The sequence below is a fragment of the Hyperolius riggenbachi genome, chromosome 8 (assembly GCF_040937935.1).
Source record: "Hyperolius riggenbachi isolate aHypRig1 chromosome 8, aHypRig1.pri, whole genome shotgun sequence".
In the NCBI taxonomy this organism is placed as follows: Eukaryota; Metazoa; Chordata; class Amphibia; order Anura; family Hyperoliidae; genus Hyperolius; species Hyperolius riggenbachi.
Genome location: NC_090653.1, coordinates 56548286 through 56571448, shown reverse-complemented (window position 1 = coordinate 56571448; position 23163 = coordinate 56548286). Strand labels below are relative to the sequence as shown.

Here is a 23163-nt window from a genome sequence, read left to right as displayed (position 1 = left end):
GTAGAAATATTTTACATATGCTGATAATGTGAAATGATTACTGTAGATTGCAATGTGTGAAGAAACTTTTATCTTTTATCTATAAACAAATGACCTGACTCATTGCCTATCATACCCTATTGATGTGCAAATATTATATCTGATCCAAAATCCAAAATCCTACTTGTCTTTATAAACAAACATGTATATAACATAGGATGTGGGAAAGTTATTCCAAAAAAAAAAATCAAATAAAGTTAGGGATTTATATTACCCCACCTACATGTTAATATACTCTCCTGCTGCGATTACCCCTTGGTTGCTTATGGCTATGTGATTCAGAACACACAGTTTATGTATACAGTATATAAGAAGAAAAAAATACAATGAAAGCAGAAGCCCGGTCTAGTGTAGTATAATGGAGTAAATGGTAGAGGCAAATAACAGACAATTAAATATTCACAAATCAGGGTTGCTCTCAAAGCAACCCCTGTATTGGGGTAAGTGCCGTCCTCACTCGGCCTTTTAGTAGTACATGGTCTCTGCTCCAAAAAAGGAGTATGTATGACTAACATAAACTCTAACCCCCCAGCAGAGGTGAGATTGTGCCAGTAATCACTTCTCCTATTAGTGTTTTTGTTTGTTTTTAAATCTATGTATTATGGTACATATACAATGTAACGATCGGTGTCAGCAAGAACAGATTTTCTGTTTATTGGTGATCTGCAGTATCACCAATAATACAGATGTTATACCTGATTATGTAGTGATCTGCAGAATCACCAATAATGCAAGTATAGCAAGACACAGGACACTCAGGTGTAAGTTAAGTGTTTGGTGCAACAGTAAATATAGATAGAGATACCCACTATCCCAGAGGAGCTGGTAGAAGGAGGTATCTCTAAAGAACACTGTAAACAGTACTCCAGCAGGCTGGAGACACAGATGAGTAAGTGATAGGTTCACCCGAGGAGCGGGTGATGCACAGAAGACAATTAATATTGATCACTCGTGGAGCGAGTGATTCAGACTGTACTGCAACAGGTGATCTCCTGAGGGGCAGGAGATCCAGACAGTACCATGTAGCCAATCACCTGAGGAGCAGGTGATTAAGACTGTACTGCAGCTATCTACCTGAGGAGCAAGTAATTCAGACTGTAATGCAGCTATCCACCTGAGGAGCAGGTGATTAAGACTGTGCTGCACCTATCCACCTGAGGAGCAGGTGATTAAGACTGTACTGCAGCTATCTACCTGAGGAGCAGGTAATTCAGACTGTACTGCAGCTATCAACCTGTGGAGCAGGTGATAACTAAACTGAGAATCCATCACCAGAACTAAGCTCACTGGTGAGGGCAGAAGAGTCAGACAAGCAGGTTCGGCAACACACGGACAGATACAGTACAAAGGCAGAAGACTGAATCAGAGGGAGGTATAAGCTAAGTCGGCAACTAGATCAGATAGGCAAAGGTACAGAATCAAAAGACAGAAGAGTAGTCAAGGCTGGCGGAGGGTCATAACAAATAATACAATTCAATTAGTACTTTAAGCTATCAACAGAATCTGGCTAAGTGTTGATTCCCAGCTCCTGCTGATTCTAGCACACTTTCGGATCTGACTATGGGTCTGAGTGCTAACACGTAGCATATGCAACAGCAGACGAGAAACAACTGACAGGCATGTCCTATATATACTGGGAGTGCTCCTAGCGCCACCCCAGTCACTCAGCCAATCAGGATCAGTGTTGGAGTCAGCTGACCGGCTGATCAGCTGACTCCCCTTCTGCTTGCATAAAGATCCTGTCTGTGCGCGCGCGCGCATAGATCTCAGTCTATGTGCGACTGAGGGACCAAGCAAAGTTCCATCATGTAACAGCGTGGCGGAGGCCGCTGGCTGAGATACGGGGATAGCCGCCATGCCGCTCACTGTTGCGGCGGCCTCCCCCGCATTCACCATAATCCCAGGCACAACTCCATCATGTACCCGCGTGGCGGAAACCGCCGGCTGAGACGCGGAGATAGCCGCCATGCCGCTCCCTGTTGCGGCGGCATCTCCGCTATGCTTACATACAACATATCAGTCATACACATCAAGACTAATAAATCGCCGTATTTTTCGTACCACAAGAAGCACTTTTTGTCCCCTAAAAGTGGAGAGAAAAAGTCAATGTGTCTAATAGTCCAAATACAGGGAGTCCCCGACCTCTGAAAGCCTGCCAATACGACAGTCCGCGGACCCATCATGATGGGGACTCCCTGTACTGTGCTCCCCCAACCTGGTACAGTGTAATCTCACCTGCTCCTGGCGCTCCCTGTGGCCAATTCATGCAGCACTGTACACGACCTGTGGCCAAACCCTGTGGCTCTACAGCGTGCATGTGAACTGCTCTGAGTTCAAGTCCAGGACCTCAAGTTGCCATTGCAGTGTCTGATTATACCCGGGATGCAAAGCGGCAATGTCACTACACAGTGCCCCAGCGTGCACATTACCCGATGTGCGGTCATGTGCAGGGAAGAATGTGCTGCTTCCATGATGGTGCTGGGCAGCGTGTGTTTATGGATGGTGGGGGTGAATACAAGGGAGTGAGTACAAGTGGCAGACAGAGGGACACAAGGGGGATGCAGAAGGGTATATGGGAGGATTTAGAGGGACACATGGGGGGATTGGAGGGAGACATGAGAGGCTCAGAGGGACAAGAGGGGGATGCGGAAGGACACAAGGACTGAGCGAGATACAAGGCGGACACAGAGGGACACAAGGAGGACTGATCGAGATACAAGGCGGACAGGCAAGGAAGACTGAGAGGGACACAAGAAGGACTGAGAGGGACACAAGAAGGACTGAGAAGGACACTAGGAAGACTGAGAGGGACACAAGGAGGACTGAGAAAGACACAAGTGGGACTGAGAGGGACAAAGGGAGGACATAGAAGAACACAAGGGGGGTGCAGGGGACACATGGGGGGCTTAGAAGGACACAAGGGGTGACACAAGAGGCACAAGGAGGACATATTGATTGGGGAGAAAAGATCCACAAGACGCTCCTGCACCATGGACTCAGCAGGTTTAGCATCTTTTTTCCCCCAGGTTTTTGTCCACTAAACATAGGTGTGTCTTATGGTCTGGAGCGTCTTATTGTCTGAAAAATACAGTACAGGCCACATGTTAACAATAAACACAAAATTAACATAGGACATGCCATAGACGGGCATGTCCTATGTTAATGATTTACTCAAGATGGCGCCGGATTCGGATGCCACGGCCACAGGGCTCTGGTCTTTTCTCTTTTTTCCTATATAATCTCCCATCTTTTCTCACCTCTGAGCCCCTCAGCCATCGGGGTGAGATGTGGGGATCACGGGCATGCCGGTCTTTTCTGCACCAGCCATCAGGACATCCGTGGTCGGGACCCATGTGCTCTGCGGTATAGGAGTCCCACCACGTGGTCGGCTCAGCTGAAGATCCACATGGGTCTGCCATCCTTTCTGCAGGAGCCGCTCTGAGCCTTCACCTCCACCACTGCCTTATTCTCCGCTGCTGTCAGGGGACATCGCGCTGCTGGAAGATGTGATGTCGAGCCCAGCTGCTCTTGAGGAGTCCCTGCTGACCAGCTCTCCTGCGTGGTCTTGCTGCCCACACACACGACACCGCTTCAGCAGCGACACCGCAGTTGTCAGGGGACATCGCGCTGCTGGAAGATGTGATGTCCGGCCCAGCTGCTCTTGAGGAGTCCCTGCTGACCAGCTCTCCCGCGTGGTCTTGCCGCCCACACACACGACACCGCTTCAGCAGCGACACCGCTGCTGCCAGGGGACATATCGCTGCTGGAAGATGTGATGTCGGGCCCGCTGCTGCTGGGAAGATCAGAGTGATGCCCCTGTTCCCCGGGAGTCCAGGGGACCACACGCTGGCGCAGCTGGGGAGCCAGAGAGCATTGGGAGGCTGGTGCCTCGCTCACTGCTGATGTGGCTGGTCTGCTGATGCACCAGGGGAGGTATGTCTCCCCATCAGCTGTCCTGAATGCAGGGGCAAGGGGCTGGTTACATGCATTTCAGCCAGGGCCATAGCTGCCTGCCCATCCATAAACGCAGCCATGCTCTTCCATCCTGATTGTCCCCGGCCTCTCTCTAACTCGCCCTCTGCACATCCCAGCCAGGGCCAGAGCTACAGCTGCCTGCCCATCCATCCGACATGGCAGACATGCTTATCCACCCACCAGCTGTCCCCTCTGCCTTTTTATCCTCTGGCTCTGTGGAGGCAGCTCACTCCAGCTTCCATCATCCCTCCACTGCACATAAGGTTGCCAGCCCTTAGCAACTGTACACAGGGACAAAGACAACACCAGACCAGCGGCCGCGGTCTCATCGCAGTTGGAAGCCAGACAAGTCGGGGAACTAACTGGACTGGTCACGCCACAACCCCAGGGGATTCACTCATTGTCCTACATCTCCTCCTTATCTTTCTCTCTCTCTCTCTCCCCCAAGATAGACCAGTGGCATCTGATTCAATGTATCGCTGCAGAAGCGTTTTGAGTGCCATAGACGGTAGCGGATGTCCCCCTGGTCCTTCTCTTGGGTCCATTCTTTATGGGTTCTCTACCTATGCTTTACTCTGTATTTATGCATTGTACCTACTGTATGTATCGCTGTATATATGTATGCGCTATATGTATCTACTGTGTACCTACTGTATGCTGCCTGTTCAATTTCTGTACAGTACCACCACCGACCCTGTTGTGCCAAAATCAATTCCGGGTACAACTCACGTTGTACTTGGCGAAATAAAGGATTCTGATTCTGACAGATGCTATATGGTGTTATCAGTGGATTTTACCAGTCTGCGATAATATCAAACATACAGTATATATGTATCTCAATATGTAAGTCTATCCTATTAGTGTTTTTAACACAGTTAAGCAACTGCTTATCTACAGTGCATGTTCCCAAGGATTACCATATTCCTTATCATCTCATTAACTTATTAATATTTAATTCATCTTTTACAACGAAACTCGTGACGTGCCCTTAGTCCTAAGTTTACATTAACCCTACTATGTTGCAGTTCGACCTATTTGAATCAATAAAAAGGTCCATACTAAACAACATCCCTTCAAATTAGGATCACACCCAGTATCTCTAAATATCTATATCTGGCCTATTGAGCTCTGGAATAATTTAGACATCTGAATCATTAGCCCCGGTTATCAAGTGTACGATCTTAAGGTTTGCCCAGTATTTAATGCTTGCTCAATGGCAGCAAATGAATATTAATACGTTTAGCAATTCTCTAAAGGATATATAAGAACTAGAGTTTCCCAAGGTGACAGTTTTGGATCTGTGTTCCCGGAGCAAGAGTGGCCGAGAAGAAGGAATAAAACCCAGACGATGGGGAACACAAACATATCAGTGATAAAAGGATTACTATTTTTCCTTCTGTTGGTGAGGATAGGTAAGTTGGCATTTGGATAACAATCTTGTGTGGTATCCTATCTGTACTAAGAAATATATATTAGGTTTTCTTCTGTAAGTCAACTCCAGAGATCTTTGAGTAAGTACAGCTGCGGTATTGAGTAATATAACCATTCTGGACTGGATTTATAATAAAAAAAATGTCAGTAGCTGCTGTAAACTAAATTTTGAAAGTTATTTTCAAGAACATTACATGACCACTATCACAAAAATCACTACATTTAAAGTATGTGTAAACATATACAAAATATGAAGTACATTTTTCCCAGAGTAAAATGTGCTATGAATTGCTTTTGCCCTATGTTGCTGTCACTTACAGTAGGTAGTAGATATATGACAGAACTGACAGGTTTTGGACCAGCTCATCTCCTCATGGGGGATTCTCAGTGTTTTATTTATTTTCAAAAGCACTTCGTAAATGGCAGTTACTCCATCCAACTGCCAAAAACGCCAGCATATTTGTATAAATCCTTTTCAGGGAGTTTCTTTATAAAGAATAAAGGCCATGCTGAGAATCCCCCATGAGGAATTGAGATGTCCCAAAACTTGTCGGTTCTGTCAGATTTCCACTAACTACTGTAAGTGACAGCAGCATAGGAGAAAAGTAATTCATGGCTCATTTTACTCTAAAAGAATCATACTTTTTATTTATATGTGTTTAAAGGTATTTTAAATTTTACACTTTTTCAAGATAGTGGTCCTTTAAATTGCAAAATAATTTGTCTAGCGTCAATGTGTTTTACAGTAATGATTAAAATAGAAAACTACACTTTAATTAATGCCATTTCTAGGCAGAATTTCTTCCCCTGGCTGGCAGCCCCTTTAAAGATAAATTGGAAATGTACATACTGTAACCAAATGTGGGTATGTTCATGTTATTAGTTCTTTAGAATGTAAGCTCACAAGGGCAGGACTCTGTCACCCTTCTGTGTCTTGGATTTTGTTTCACATATATTTATATTAATGTTGTTACTGTTATTACCAATTCTGTACTGATTCTGTATTTTGCACCAACTCTGTTATTTGTATATTGGTGTATAACATTGTCTGTATTATTTTGTACCCTATGCTTGATTCTTACTTTGTACAGCGCCATGGAATATGTTGGTGCTTTATAACTGTATGGGCAGCACGGTGGCGTAGTGGTTAGCACACTCACCTTGCAACGCTGGGTTCCTGGTTCGAATTCCAGTCAGGGCACTATCTGCATGAAGTTTGTATGTCCTTCCTGTGTCTGCATGGGTGTCCTCCAAGCACTCTAGTTTCCTCCCACATCCCAAAAACATACAGACAAGGTAATTGGCTTCCCCCTAAAAAAAATTGTCTCTAAACGACGATACGTACACTACACAATACATACTTAGACATATGACTATGGTAGGGATTAGACTGTAAGCCCCTCTGTGGGGCAGTTAAGTGACAAGACAATAAATACGCTGTACAGTGCTGTGGAAGATGTTGGTGCTATATAAATACTAAATAACAATAATAATACTAAATCAATAATAATAGTTCTACATCAATCCAAGTAACAGATTTCTCAATGTTATTAAAACAAAGACAAGATTCATAAACAACTTTTTTAGTGTATGAGAGAGTGTTGTGAAGTATAGCTAGTAATTAGCTCCTACACGTCAATAATAATTAACACCTAAGCGCTGGAATCACTGCCTCCTTTAGTGAAATGTATTTGCTTAGTTATCTAACTCTATAAAACTCCCTTGCATCTGCCTAAGGCATTCAACTAGATTAAAGTTCAGCTATAAAACAATAATTGCAGCATCAAAGTAAATCATCTCAGCTGACTAAACTAATAAAACACCCTTTTTATGTGTCATCCGACCTGCTTATACAAAGAGGGAAATATGCAAGAGAAGGCAGAAGATTTTTTTGTTTTAGATAAACTTTTTACTTTTACGTAAATGATCAACAAAGAATGAGATTTCTATTGTTATGAACATTTAACCCTTTAGCAGCCAACTTATTTAGAGGCTTGCAAATGCTCCAGGCCAATTTATTTTAGCACATTTTTTAATTTCTTATTTGTTACATTTCCCTGCTTTTGAGAGGACTTCTGTTTTCTGTTTTTACATTTTCTGCTAGTAGAGAGAGATCAAAGCATTCCAAGAATTTACAGCACAAGAAGTTCTGCCAACTGAGGTCAGACACAGTGCACTTCACAAATGAGATAACTCTATTGAAGCTGCTTATGGGTAGACATGGCTATAAGTGCATGCATTTTAAATGATCCTCTAACAAAACGATAACCTTCTTGGACAAAAATGTAAAGTGTACCTACAGGTACCCCCCTGAAATCACTGACCACCCCTCTACAGATCTATTAGCATGCCTGATATTTATTGCTCTTGAGGAAACTTGAAAGGAATTTCCATCATCAGATTTCCACTCCTCTACACTTTCCCCTCCCCTTTCCATAGAGCTTGTGCAGGAAGGATGGCCTGTAAAACCTTTCCAAAACTGCTACTTTACAGATGATCAAGATTGAACATTTTGGGCAATTAAATATAAAGAGTGGGTATACTTTAAATTAAACCTGTAATCAAAAAGTGCTCCTGGACAGTACTTAAGCCTCTGGATCCTAAAAAGGCTTCCCCTGTCCTGCTCAGCAATTTGGATCCAGCACTGGCTCCCCCGGACGCAGAGCATTGATAATATTTGCTATTTCCACTGTGCGTATACACAGTAGTGGCTCTCCGCTTGGGCTTCAGCGGAAATATATCCGAGCCCAATCGGGTCCGCTCTACTGTGCAGGTGCATATGGCTTGCGTCTGTGCAGTAGAGCGGACCTGACCGGGCCTGGCTATACCGGAGCTGCAATAGTGCATGGGGGGGGGGTGTCCCAGCACTGGATACCCTCTACTGAGGAGGATGGGTAAGCCTCTTTAGGATCCAGAGGCTTTCCCCTCCCGAGGTAAGTACCCCCGGGACACTTTTTTGTTACAGATTTACTTTAATACAGATCTCATAAGGAGTCCCAGATAAACACTAAAGATGAACACAACACTGCAATATTTTTCCTAACTTTTTTTTAATACTTGGTTTTGGGCTATGAGGCTAGCTAACCTAGCTAACCTATAAATGTATAAAAAAAAATCTTTAATCCTAACTGACTAACTTGCTAAGATTACATATGTATAAAAAAGTAAGTGTACGTTTTAGCTAGGATTTACACAGTGACTACTGAATGCCAGCCTCAACAAGACCCTGTCTTTCAATTTACATTCGAGAACTTTTAGTAGCAGTCCAGGCAACCTGAACAAATGTAAAGGTATTGATTTACTAAAGCTCTCCAACATTCTTTGGCCACAATTCACTAAAGGGGCCCATACATCTAATGATTTTCCTGCCGATATACAGCAGATTTGATCACTGTGATCGAATCTGCTGTGAAATCGTCGTGCAAACGCTGACAGAACGATCGATTTTCATCCGAAATCAACGTTCCTGTCGATTCCCGTTGATTTGTCTGTGCGGAAGATTATTCTCGATTGCCGGCGGGTCAGGAGTGCGCCGATAGCGGTGTTCAGATGCCCGACGACCGACGCAATACAGCGTAGATACATTACCTGTTTCGGCCGGCGCGACTCCCCTGGTCTCCGCTGTCTTCTTCTCCGCTCCGGGCTCCAGGGCTGCAGCTTCAATGAACTTCCTGTCCCGGCAGGAAGTTTAAACAGTAGAGCGCCCTCTACTGTTTAAACTTCCCCCGGACAGGAAGTCCAGTAAAGCAAGCCAGCCGGACCGGATACCAGCGTGGAGAAGAAGACAGCGGAGACCGAGGGAGTCGCGCCGGCCAGATCAGGTAATGTATAGCTGGCGGGCAGGTGTCGGCAGCAGCTCCACAGATTGTTATCGGTTTCATGCTGAAATCGATTCACAATCTGTTTGCAGTAAAGGCAGCCATACGATCCCTCTCTGATCAGATTCGATCAGAGAGGGATCTATCTGTTGGTCAAATCTGATGGCAATTCGACCAGTGTATGGCTACCTTAACATCATGCTGGTGATAATAATAAGGCAAGTGAAAACTTATCACCACACATCCATCTGTGTTTTAAGTGTTAATTCACTAAAGAACAATTAGCATGTTGTGATAAGCTTCCACAGTGAGAATGTTATCTTATCATTCCAGTCCTTAAGTTATCACCTCTGTAATTATTCTTACATGCAGTAGATAAGGAGGGAAGGAGAACATGCTGGCAGGGTGTAGCTCCAGCCCTCCTGCTGCCTCCTCTGTCAGCATGATTACAGCTTGCCTGTAGATTGTGTATGGCAGCCAGGAAAGGAGAGAGAGTGTGAGAGAGAGAGAGAGAGAGAGAGAGAGAGAGAGAGAGAGAGAGAGAGAGAGAGAGAGAGAGAGAGACTTTGCCTACGCTAGTTTTTGTGTTTGTGTCTGTGTGTGTGTGTGTGTGTGTGTGTGTGTGTATACATTAACTTAATGTTTCGATCTTCCTTCCTCTCTGTTTGCCTGCTGTGTATATTTCTCTCTATACAGCGTCCTTTTTGCATAAACTACAAAAAAATAGAGTGGACTGCTTAAAATCCTTTTGTTTACAATGCAATTTGCAGTCCCTAGTAACACTCCACTTCAGGACAACTTAGGCCAGGTAATAACTTAGTTCTCACACACGTTTCAGTTGTTATCACTTGCATTCCTCTCTGTGAATTACCATCCTGTCATTAAATTTAGAATTCTGTCATTATCTTAAGGAATAATACCTTAACTTTAGATATCACTCCTTAACTTAAGGACTGCCTGAGGTAAACTGCTTAGTGAATACTAAATGCTTTATAACCATGGTGATAACATTAAAAACAGCTAATTATTGTTATTAAAGAATTGTGGCCTTTATCTTATACACTACGGAAGGCAAAATCAGGACAAACACCTATAGATTCCACACCACCACCACCCCCACCCTACACACATAACACATATACACACACACCATAGGACCGACTCAAATCTACAGACCATAAATGAGAAAATTATTGTCATCTATTAAATCTAAACATGCATACCAAACACATTTTGGACACTTAGGAAAATTCTGTGTTAGAGGTACAAAGCTATTTACCTTTATGCACCTCTTGTGTACAATTCCAAAGAAGAAGAAGAAAATGTGTTGTACATTTTCAGACCTTTGGCAACCCTCTATCTTTGTGTGCTGGAAGTTCCCAAATCCATTGTTCACATAAAAGTTAAATTCAACAATCCTCCCTCTCCTTCAAAAAAAAACAACAACAACAAAAAATGGTCCTTTTATGATCTCCAGAGCTGTAGAATACCAAGATACTGCAGGACATGTCCTTAATGCAGAACATGCTGTAGTCTATAATCAGGAAAATGTATTCCATATGCTCTTTATGATCTGCTGTAAGAGTGAGATCAGTTTGTTCTACAAGCAGCTTAGGTGTAGCAGAAAGTTATCTGAGAGATCAGATTCAGGACCAGAATGACTGGATTGGTGTGGGAGTAGTATTCTATGGAAAGAACACATCTCACTATGCTTATTAAATGAATTAAACATTAACTAAAATAAACTGATGCAGTAAACCATTTTAAAACCACCCATGCAAGTATAACAATACAAAAAAATAAGGTTAATTAAAAAAAAAAAAAAAACTTTTGGTAGGAAAAAAAATCATTGTTTTTAGTTTGAGAGAATTAATTGAAAACATTATTTTGATTACTTTTTGGGGGGCATTATTTGATAGCAGCCCTCCAAATAGGACTGTTTCCAAATGGCTCACCCTGCTCCTGCAAAAGTCCTGGCAGCGGTAACTACAATCCCCCCCTCCAGGCCGCCATTGACTCGGGGTGAAGACGCAATTCGGCTTCCAGCTATTGTTGGCGGTTGAACAAGTCCCACTTGTTCTACACTACGCATCTATGCTTTAACACAGTTGAAAAAATAAGGCCTCCGGACATCACACACTATACTGGTACTACACCCCTACAATAATGTGCCCACAAAATCCTCCTTCCACGTACCTAAGAGATGCTGGTTTTATCAGCAGTTTTAGGGTTCAATTTTCTCTGTCCTGTTTGCCTTAACCTCAGACCCTTTGCTTAATGAATCCTTCATTCCTTGATGAAAGTCCCAATTTCAGACCACTAATCTTTGCCACCCCGCTTACCAAAATTCCATGCATGCTAAAATCTAAGTTCACTTTATCCTAAATCCTAACCCTCAGAATAAATACCAAGTCCTAACTAACCCCTTTACTGATTCCTCACCATATTTCATATTTGCCTGGTATTGTTTTTTCCTTCAACTTCAGCACTAACTTATTTACTACTTTGCTGTAATCTTGCTAGGGCCCCAGCAGCACAGCTGAAGTAATTTTTTGAATGAGCGTTTTGCACCAAATCCATTGGCCCTAAGTGTAAATAGGTGGTTTTCCTATTATGATGACACAGAAGACAATAAAATCCCTAAATACATGTGAGCCTCTTTCCACTAAAACTAACACTAAAGTCCCCGTCCCCCCCCCCCCCCCAAAAAAAAAAAAAGCCTCAGAAGGTTATAACTAAATAGTGCCAGGTTTTTCTTTATGATCATTTTCATGGAAATGTAAACGGCATTTTTAAGTATAATGTTTTTTTTTTTTTTTTTTTTTTTTTTTAATATGAATATTCTACATGCTTTATAGAAAAATATTTTTTAAACTAAAATTTTTAGAAATATGTTATAGGTGAAACATTTTGTTTATTTGTAACTGTTAATCTTTTATTTTCCATACAGATGCAGAGACCACCCCGAATGAGGCAATAGTTTTAGGAGCCACCGCAGCTGCCCGTGGAGCCACCGCAACTGCTATAGGCACAACAAATACTTTGGGGACGACCCCAGTTGCTGCTGGAACCACCACAGTTAACTCTGCAGTCACTACAACTGCCACTGGAGGCACCACAACTGCTAGTGGAGCCACCACAACTGCTGGAGGCACAACAAACACTTCAGGTACAACTCCAGTTAATACTAGAGCCGCCACAGTAAACTTGGTAATCACCATACCTGCCACAGAAGGCACCACAACTGCCAGTGGAGCCGCCACAATTGCTGGAGGCTCGACAATTTCTTCGGTAAACACCTCAGTTCTGACTGAGACCACAGTGGGAGCCACTGGAGCCACTTCTACTCTGACTGAGACCACAGTGGGAGCCACTGGAGTCACTTCTACTCTGACTGAGACCACAGTGGAAGCCACTGGAGCCACTTCTACTCTGACTGGGACCACAGTTGGAGGCAATGGAACCAATATAGCTATGACAGGCACCATAGTGGGAGGAACTGAAACCACTATACCTATGACTGTGACCACAGTGAAAGGTGCTGGTACCACTATAACTATGACCAATATGGAAGGCACTGGAAGCACTATAGCAAAGTCTGAACTCACCACAGGAGTTAATGGAGCACTCCCAGTTAGTGGTGGTGGTGATAGTGGTGCTGGACATGGTGGTGGAGGCGCTACCGGGTACGACGCTGTACATGCTTTTGAAACAAATACGGGTAAGTTCAATATTAGTATATTGTGTATGTTTATGTTTCTCCATGTGTGTTGTGTATACTTTGCTTTAAACCAGCTTTTTGTTCCACAACACTGGCGTAACAATAGGGGATGCGACCCCTGCCGTTGCGGGGGGGCTACGGGCCCCCCTAGTGCCCGCTCAGGGATTTTTGGGGGGCAGGAGGGGTCGCAGCATAACAGGAGAGTGTGGCAGATCGGTGGGGAGGGGGGAAATCCCCCCCCCCTCACCTCGGGCTCTCCTCTCAGCGCTCCCCCTCCTGCAATCATTGGTGGTGTTCGTGGCAGCAGCGGCGATGGCGGCAGGATGACTCGTTACCTCCTTCTCACTGGAGCTCTTCCATTCTCTAAGTGCTTCATTCAACTTCCTGTGTAAACAGGAAGTTGCACTTAGAGAACGGAAGAGCTCCGGCGAGAAGGAGGTAATGAGTCATCCTGCCGCCACCGCCGCTGCTGCCAGGAATACCACCAATGATTGCAGGAGGGGGAGTGCTGAGAGGAGAGCCTGAGGTGAGGGAGGGGGGGTAATTTCCCCCCTCCCCACCGATCTGCCACACTCTCCTCTTATGCTGCGACCCCTCCTGGCCCCAAAAAGTATCTGAGCGGGCCCTGGGGGGGATTTTTTTTTTTGCAGGGGTGCCCGGGATTTTCTAGGTACGCCCCTGTTCCACAAAATACAATAAGTGAGTTTTAAAGGAAAACTGAAATAAGGGGGATATGGTTGCTGACATATTTATTTAGTTTTAAACAATACCAGTTGCCTGGCTATCCTGCTAATCCTCTGTCTCTTAGCCATATACCCTGAACAAGCATGCAGAGCAGATGTTTCAGACAAAAATCTGACAAAATTAGCTGCTTGCTTGTTTCAGGTGTGTGATTCAGACACTACTGAAGCCAAAGAGTTTAGTACAATGCCAGGCAACTGGTATTGTTTAAAAGGAAAAAAAAATATGGCAGCCTCCATATCCCTCTTGCTCCAGGTTCCATTCAAAGGTTGTAATGCATGGTTATTCAGAATCAGAATGAGCTGGGAACTCTCTGTTTTGGCCAGCAGTCCTGGAAAACAACATCCTTCCTCAACGTATTACTGAGGCTAAACCTTCCTCTGTGCAGAGGGATTGAGATTGACACAGAACATTTATATTGTGCTTTTCTCCTGGCGGACTCAAAGCGCAAGAGCTGCAGCCACTAGGATGTGCTCTATAGGCATTTGCAGTGTCAGGGAGTCTTGATCAAGGTCTGCTGTATTGATACCAGGCTCTGAGTGAGGAATTCTGCAGGGTGGGGGGAGCACTTCACAAATCAGGCCTAGCCTGCAATGCTGCACAATCTGTAGAAGTGCTATTAAGGACTTCTTAATTTGCTGCAGTATAGGGATGGAATTGCACTTTTCTTAATTGTAGTGCAGTTCTAGAAATTCATGCTAAACTGCCACAATTATGTAGGATTTAAGAAGTGTCTTGTTATCATGCAGAACAATCCCTTTGCTGGTTAGGGTGGCCTCTTGAGTGTGTCCTTGTGGCTGCAGCTTTTGAGCACTTTGAGTCCGACAGGAGAAGACCACTATACAAATGTTTAGATTATTAGATAAATTAGATAAATCTGGCCCATCGACCTGACGTAGGAGACACACAGAGCAGTAAAGAGTCATCTTGAAGTTTCAGAGGAGGTATCAATAACGCATTTCCTATGCACTACAATAGGATGAGAATACAAAAGGGTGCAGGTACTATACTGGGCTTTCAAGTTGGCACTAGTAAACATTTACAAGACAGTTGTTGCCTCCGTTTTATTGCATCACCCCTCCGACTTTACAAGGCCAGACTGCAGACTATTTTTGCATGATTGTTTGCGTAGAGGAATACACCACCTTGAAGGTGGCATGCCACAAGCAGAAGACTAAGTGATGGGGAGAGCTTTCAGCACGTTCATAAATGGCTTGGGTATGAGTTCAACCTCGAAAATCCTCTAAAAGGTTGTAGTATTAGTTTGAAATGTCAAAATACAACAAGCAACTCAATATTTTTTGGTAAATACAACGTACTGATGTTTGTAACATTTTTCCTAATTTTAGGTGGGAAGTATTATAAGCCAGGTCTCATCATCGTTACATGTCTTGGTGCCATCGCAGCCTTTGGATTTCTAACACTCCTTTTTCTCAGAGTAAGTAAAACAATACTCAAGGACAGTATTTTAAAACAATACCTAGGCAACTCACTATAAGAGGTCACTTATAGGGATGGTCAGAAATTCCCATTTCCGATTCTGCTGAAATTCGGATTTCCCGTTTTTCCGATTTTTGATCTTCCATTTTTCCCACTTTCAGTTTTTCTGATTTTTGATGAGTATTGTATTAGTCATTTTTTGCATCAGAGAATGCAAGAAATTTAAAAAAAAAGAAAATCAGAAAAATGGAAATCGGAAGAACGGAAAATCAGAAAATAAGAACAAATGGGAAAATCAGTCTTATGATTGGTCTGAAATTAAAATTTTGCAGAAACATTCTACATTCTCCGATTGGTCCAATAAACAGCAAATTGGTCCAATTCAATTGGTCTCTGATTGGTCCAATGCTTCCAAGTTTGTGATTGGACTAAAATACCGGGGTGCGCTAAATTGGATTTATGCGGAATTCCGATTTCTGATTTTCACATTCCGATCAGAAATTCTGATTTCTGATATGGAATATGGAAATTTCAATTCCACAGAATCTGAATGAGCATTCCTAATCACTTATGAACTTGTCACTTTTTAAATGCATTCAATTGTGAAGATACGTGAAGTCGTAAACCTTTTAGAAGCTAACCCAAGTTTAAGGTAACTTGGGGCAGAGCTGCTTCAGCTGGCTATATTCGGACTACATAATGCAGCCTAATGCAGAGCGGCACAGGGAGAAATTTGATATTTATCTGATCTGGACATAGCATTGGCTCGCCTCTTCAAACCACCGAGTGGAGCTGTAAAGCTGACATCCTCCTCTGGTTTCCCGATCACGTGATATGTCATGTGATTGGGACCCAAAGGAGGATGTCTGCATTACAGCACCGCTCGGTTGGGAAAGAGGAGAGCTGATCATTCGTCCACACAAGTTAAATATCAAATCACTCCCTGCACCACTCTGTGTCCAACACACCAGCAGGCCCAAATAATGTGATGCTGCAGTGCATGTTAAATAAATAGAAAAAAAAAACAGCATGCAAAAGGTTAACTGAGAATGTGTGCACAAATGGCAATAAATGCAGTTATTAACCCTCCTGGCAGTCTAATAATTTCCGCCAGAAGGCAGCGCAGTCGTTTTTTTTTTTTTTTAAATCATGTAGCGAGCCCAGGGCTCGCTACATGATAGCCGCTGCTCAGCGGCATCCCCCCGCCCGCTTCGATCGCCTTCGGTGATCTCCGATCAGGAAATCCCCCGCAGCAAAGAAAAAAAAAATCCCCCGCAGCAAAAAAAAAAATTAAGCAAATCGGCCGAGCAGGGCCTGAAAAAGCCCCCTGCGCGGCTTACCCCGAACTACGTTCGGGGTTACCGCCAGGAAGGTCAAGACTCGCCTATCCTAATAAGTGAGAATTGCATGTCTCAAGGTATAGGCAGGCCTGGGAATGTTATGGGTGTATTCACTTTAGGTCAAATGAAGGGATGGTCAAAAAAATGTCCAAATCCACAGAGATTCCAAAATTTTTCGCAAAATTCCAAAGCAATTTTTTGGATTCCGAGTTTGCATTGCAAAATTGCTATTTATTGCATTTTTTTTTTTTTTTTGCATTCATGACTCTTAACCACTTAACGACCGCCCCCAGCCGATGGGCGGCGGCAAAGTCCGGGCCCAAACGACCGCAATACGCCCATCGGCGGGGGCGGCTGCGGGAGTGGCTATGCGGCGATCGCGTCATTCGTGACGCGATCAGCCGCCGGGGACTGGCTCCGCCCCCCGTTCGCCGTAACCCGCCGGCCGTTCGGAAGCGCCGGCGGGTTACTGGCATCCGGATCGCCGCTGCAACAGTGTATAATAGGCTTTGTAATGTATACAAAGCCTATTATACTGGCTGCCTCCTGCCCTGGTGGTCCCAGTGTCCGAGGGACCACCAGGGCAGGCTGCAGCCACCCTAGTCTGCACCAAACACACTGATTTCCCCCCCCCCTGCCCCCTGATCGCCCACAGCACCCCTCAGACCCCCCCCTGCCCACCCCCCAGACCACTGTTTGCACCCAGTCACCCTCCTAATCACCCATCAATCACTCCCTGTCACTATCTGTCAACGCTATTTTTTTTTTAAGTCCCTAATCTGCCCCCTACTCCCTCCTGATCACCCCCCCACCCCTCAGATTCTCCCCAGACCCCCCCCCAGACCCCCCCCCCCCGTGTACTGTATGCATCTATCCCCCCTGATCACCTGTCAATCACCTGTCAATCACCTGTCAATCACCCGTCAATCACCCCCTGTCACTGCCACCCATCAATCAGCCCCTGATCTGCCCCTTGCGGGCAATCTGATCACCCCCCCACACCAATAGATCGCCCGCAGATCCGACATCAGATCACCTCCCAAATCCATTGTTTACATCTATTCTCTCCTCTAAACACCCACTAATTACCCATCAATCACCCCCTATCACCACCTGTCACTGTTACCCATCAGATTAGACCCTAATCTGCCCCTTGCGGGCACCCAATCACCTGCCCACACGCTCAGATTGCCCTCAGACCCCCCCCTTATCAATTCGCCCGTGCAATATTTACATCTGTTATTCCGGGTAATAACCCACTGATCACCTGTCAATCACCCATCAATCACCCCCTGTCACTGCCACCCATCAATCACCCCCTGTCACTGCCACCCATCAATCAGCCCCTAACCTGCCCCTTGCGGGCAATCTGATCACCCCCCCACACCAATAGATCGCCCGCAGATCCGACATCAGATCACCTCCCAAATCCATTGTTTACATCTATTCTCTCCTCTAAACACCCACTAATTACCCATCAATCACCCCCTATCACCACCTGTCACTGTTACCCATCAGATTAGACCCTAATCTGCCCCTTGCGGGCACCCAATCACCTGCCCACACGCTCAGATTGCCCTCAGACCCCCCCCTTATCAATTCGCCCGTGCAATATTTACATCTGTTATTCCGGGTAATAACCCACTGATCACCTGTCAATCACCCATCAATCACCCCCTGTCACTGCCACCCATCAATCACCCCCAGTCACTGCCACCCATCAATCAGCCCCTAACCTGCCCCTTGCGGGCAATCTGATCACCCACCCACACCAATAGATCGCCCGCAGATCCGACATCAGATCACCTCCCAAATCCATTGTTTACATCTATTCTCTCCTCTAAACACCCACTAATTACCCATCAATCACCCCCTATCACCACCTGTCACTGTTACCCATCAGATTAGACCCTAATCTGCCCCTTGCGGGCACCCAATCACCCGCCCACACGCTCAGATTGCCCTCAGACCCCCCCCCCCTTATCAATTTGCCCGTGCAATATTTACATCTGTTATTCCGGGTAATAACCCACTGATCACCTGTCAATCACCCATCAATCACCCCCTGTCACTGCCACCCATCAATCACCCCCTGTCACTGCCACCCATCAATCAGCCCCTAACCTGCCCCTTGCGGGCAATCTGATCACCCACCCACACCAATAGATCGCCCGCAGATCCGACATCAGATCACCTCCCAAATCCATTGTTTACATCTATTCTCTCCTCTAAACACCCACTAATTACCCATCAATCACCCCCTATCACCACCTGTCACTGTTACCCATCAGATTAGACCCTAATCTGCCCCTTGCGGGCACCCAATCACCCGCCCACACCTCAGAACGCCCTCAGACCCCAGCCCTGATCACCTCGCCAGTGCATTGCTTGCATCTATTTCCCCCCTCTAATCACACCTTGAGACACCCATCAATCACCTCCTGTCACCCCCTAGCACACCTACCCATCAGATCAGGCCCTAATTTGCCCCGTGTGGGCTCCTGATCACTCGGCCAAACCCTCAGATCCCCCTCAGACCCCCTTCCGATCACCTCCCCAGTGCATTGATTGCATCTATTTTCCCCTCTAACCGCCCCCTGAGACACCCATCAATCACCTCCTGTCACCCCCCTAGCACTCCTATCCATCAGATCAGGCCCAATACATCCTGTCATCTAAGAGGCCACCCTGCTTATGACCGATTCCACAAAATTTGCCCCCTCATAGACCACCTGTCATCAAAATTTGCAGATGCTTATACCCCTGAACAGTCATTTTGAGAAATTTGGTTTCCAGACTACTCACAGTTTTGGGCCCGTAAAATGCCAGGGCAGTATAGGAACCCCACAAGTGACCCCATTTTAGAAAGAAGACACCCCAAGGTATTCTGTTAGGTGTATGATGGGTTCATAGAATATTTTATTTTTTGTCAAAAGTTAGCGGAAATTGGATTGTTATTGTTTTTTTCACAAAGTGTCATTTTTCACTAACTTGTGAGAAAAAATAAAATCTTCTATGAACTCACCATACCCCTAACGGAATACCTTGGGGTGTCTTCTTTCTAAAATGGGGTCACTTGTGGGGTTCCTATACTGCCCTGGCATTTTAGGGGCCCTAAACCGTGAGGAGTAGTCTAGAAAACAAATGCCTCAAAATGACCTGTGAATAGGACGTTGGGCCCCTTAGCGCACCTAGGCTGCAAAAAAGTGTCACACATGTGGTATCGCCATACTCAGGAGAAGTAGTATAATGTGTTTTGTGGTGTATTTTTACACATACCCATGCTGGGTGGGAGAAATCTCTCTGTAAATGGACAATTGTGTGTAAAACAAATAAAAAAATGTGTCATTTACAGAGATATTTCTCCCACCCAGCATGGTTATATGTAAAAATACACCACAAAACACATTATACTACTTCTTCTGAGTACGGCGATACCACATGTGTGACACTTTTTTGCAGCCTAACTGTGCTAAGGGGCCCAAAGTCCAATGAGTACCTTTAGGATTTCACAGGTCATTTTGAGACATTTGGGTTCAAGACTACTCCTCACGGTTTAGGGCCCCTAAAATGCCAGGGCAGTATAGGAACCCCACAAGTGACCCCATTTTAGAAAGAAGACACCCCAAGGTATTCTTTTAGGTGTATGATGAGTTCATAGAAGATTTTATTTTTTGTCACAAGTTAGCGGAAATTGATATGTATTGTTTTTTTTTTCACAAAGTGTCATTTTCCGCTAACTTGTGACAAAAAAAAAATCTTCTATGAACTCACCATACTCCTAACAGAATACCTTGGGGTGTCTTCTTTCTAAAATGGGGTCACTTGTGGGGTTCCTATACTGCCCTGGCATTTTAGGGGCCCTAAACCGTGAGGAGTAGTCTAGAATCCAAATGCCTCAAAATGACCTGTGAATAGGACGTTAGGCCCCTTAGCGCACCTAGGTTGCAAAAAAGTGTCACACATGTGGTATCGCCGTACTCAGAAGAAGTAGTATAATGTGTTTTGGGGTGTATTTTTATACATACCCATGCTGGGTGGGAGAAATCTCTCTGTAAATGGACAATTGTGTGTAAAAAAAATCAAATAATTGTCATTTACAGAGATATTTCTCCCACCCAGCATGGGTATGTGTAAAAATACACCCCAAAACACATTATACTACTTCTCCTGAGTACGGCGGTACCACATGTGTGGCACTTTTTTGCACCCTAAGTGCGCTAAGGGGCCCAAAGTCCAATGAGTACCTTTAGGATTTCACAGGTCATTTTGCCACATTTGGTTTCAAGACTACTCCTCACGGTTTAGGGCCCCTAAAATACCAGGGCAGTATAGGAACCCCACAAATGACTCCATTTTAGAAAGAAGACACCCCAAGGTATTCCGTTAGGAGAATGGCGAGTTCATAGAAGATTTTATTTTTTGTCACAAGTTAGCGGAAAATGACACTTTGTGAAAAAAAACAATTAAAATCAATTTCCGCTAACTTGTGACAAAAAAAAAAAATCTTCTATGAACTCACCATACATCTAACGGAATACCTTGGGGTGTCTTCTTTCTAAAATGGGGTAATTTGTGGGGTTCCTATACTGTCCTGGCATTTTAGGGGCCCTAAACCGTGAGGAGTAGTCTTGAAACGAAATTTCTCAAAATGACCTGTGAAATCCTAAAGGTACTCATTGGACTTTGGGCCCCTTAGCGCAGTTAGGGTGCAAAAAAGTGCCACACATGTGGTATCGCCGTACTCAGGAGAAGTAGTATAATGTGTTTTGGGGTGTATTTTTCCACATACCCATGCTGAGTGGGAGAAATATCTCTATAAATAGACAATTGTGTGTAAAAAAAATAAAAAAATTGTCATTTACGGAGATATTTCTCCCACCCAGCATGTGTATGTGTAAAAATACACCCCAAAACACATTATACTACTTTTCCTGAGTACGGCAATACCACATGTGTGGCACTTTTTTGCGGCCTAACTGCGCTAAGGGGCCCAAAGTCCAATGAGCATCTTTAGGCTTTACAGGGGTGCTTACAATTAGGCACCCCCCAAATGCCAGGACAGTAAACACACCCCACAAATGACCCCATTCTGGAAAGTAGACACTTCAAGGTATTCAGAGAGGAGCATAGTGAGTCTGTGGCAGATTTCATTTTTTTTTGTCGCAAGTTAGAAGAAATGGAAACTTTTTTTTTTTTTTTTTTTTGTCACAAACTGTCATTTTCCGCTAACTTGTGACAAAAAATAAAATCTTCTATGAACTCACCATGCCTCTCACTGAATACTTTGGGATGTCTTCTTTCCAAAATGGGGTCATTTGGGGGGTATTTGTACTATCCTGGAATTTTAGCCCCTCATGAAACATGACAGGTGCGCAGAAAAGTCAGAGATGCTTGAAAATGGGAAAATTCACTTTTGGCACCATAGTTTGTAAACGCTATAACTTTTACCCAATCCAATAAATATACACTGAATGTTTTTTTTTTTATCAAAGACATGTAGCAGAATAACTTTCGCGCTCAAATGTATAGGAAATTTTACTTTATTTGAAAAATGTCAGCACAGAAAGTTAAAAAAGTCATTTTTTTGACAAAATTCATGTCTTTTTTGATGAATATAATAAAAAGTAAAACTCGCAGCAGCAATCAAATAGCATCAAAAGAAAGCTGTATTAGTGACAAGAAAAGGAGGTAAAATTCATTTAGGTGGTAGGTTGTATGACCGAGCAATAAACCGTGAAAGCTGCAGTGGTCTGAATGGAGAAAAAGGCTCTGGTCCTTAAGGGGCGAAAAGACTGTGGTCCTGAAGTGGTTAAGTATGTTCAATAGACATTTTCAAGAGGTTCAAATAACTGTGTTTGCTGTGTTACCTTGTTTTTATTAATCACAAGTCTTCTTGTTTTCTACAGACAGCGATACCTTTGTTTTCATCAAGTACTCCAGAATCTTACTTCCCAACCCGTGCTGCCAACGAAACAAATTTTTCCTATGAAAACACAAGGCAACCTCATTCATCAGCACCAATGCACTCAAACATTGAAATGGGCTCTGCGTCTGCTACAAACGCACCTGGGTATGGTACCCATTATTAGGATGTACTGTTTGTAATGTTTGTAATTTATTATATTCATTACAATTGTTTAATTGAGATACTGCTTACAGTTCCTATTCCATTTTGAAAATGGCAAATTTTGGCAATAAGAGAAGAATTCTTCTTCAAGCCAAAGGAAACCATATTTTGTTAGGGGCCAAAAGTACCGCAAGCACCTACAGTACGCAAGTGCTACTTTAACTAACAGAAAGGTTTGCAGAATTCAACTAGTGTTGGTGTTCGAATTTGGATTATTAAAATTTGGAAACCTGAATTGACCCATCACCACACTTCAGCACCCAGACAAGTGGACAGGGTCAGAGGGAGTTTACAAATTTATGCTACCCGTTGTGCTTCAATAAGTCATCTCTCCGCTCGATCTTGTACACTCGTCTGGGTGCTGAAATGTGGTGATGGGTGAATTCGGGCTTCTGAATGTCAATTACCCGAAAACAAACACCAACACTATTAAAGGACATGTTCTTTTTCTTGCACTCCTTACTGTTGCATTGTTTAGCTGCATAATGAAAAACAGCAAGAAAATTAAGCTTGCTGTTTTAACCATTG

The 23163-nt window shown here is 44.1% G+C and overlaps 1 protein-coding gene across 1 annotated transcript; it reads left to right on the top strand.

Moving 5' to 3' along the window:
- Positions 1–5321: 5321 nt before the first annotated feature.
- On the top strand, positions 5322–22825 carry LOC137528830 (autotransporter adhesin BpaC-like). Its single transcript, XM_068250452.1, has 4 exons — positions 5322–5426; positions 12214–12984; positions 15075–15163; positions 22415–22825. Exons 1-4 carry the CDS (start codon positions 5363–5365, stop codon positions 22595–22597), a joined length of 1107 nt encoding a protein of 368 aa, XP_068106553.1. The 5' UTR covers positions 5322–5362; the 3' UTR covers positions 22598–22825.
- Positions 22826–23163: the final 338 nt, after the last annotated feature.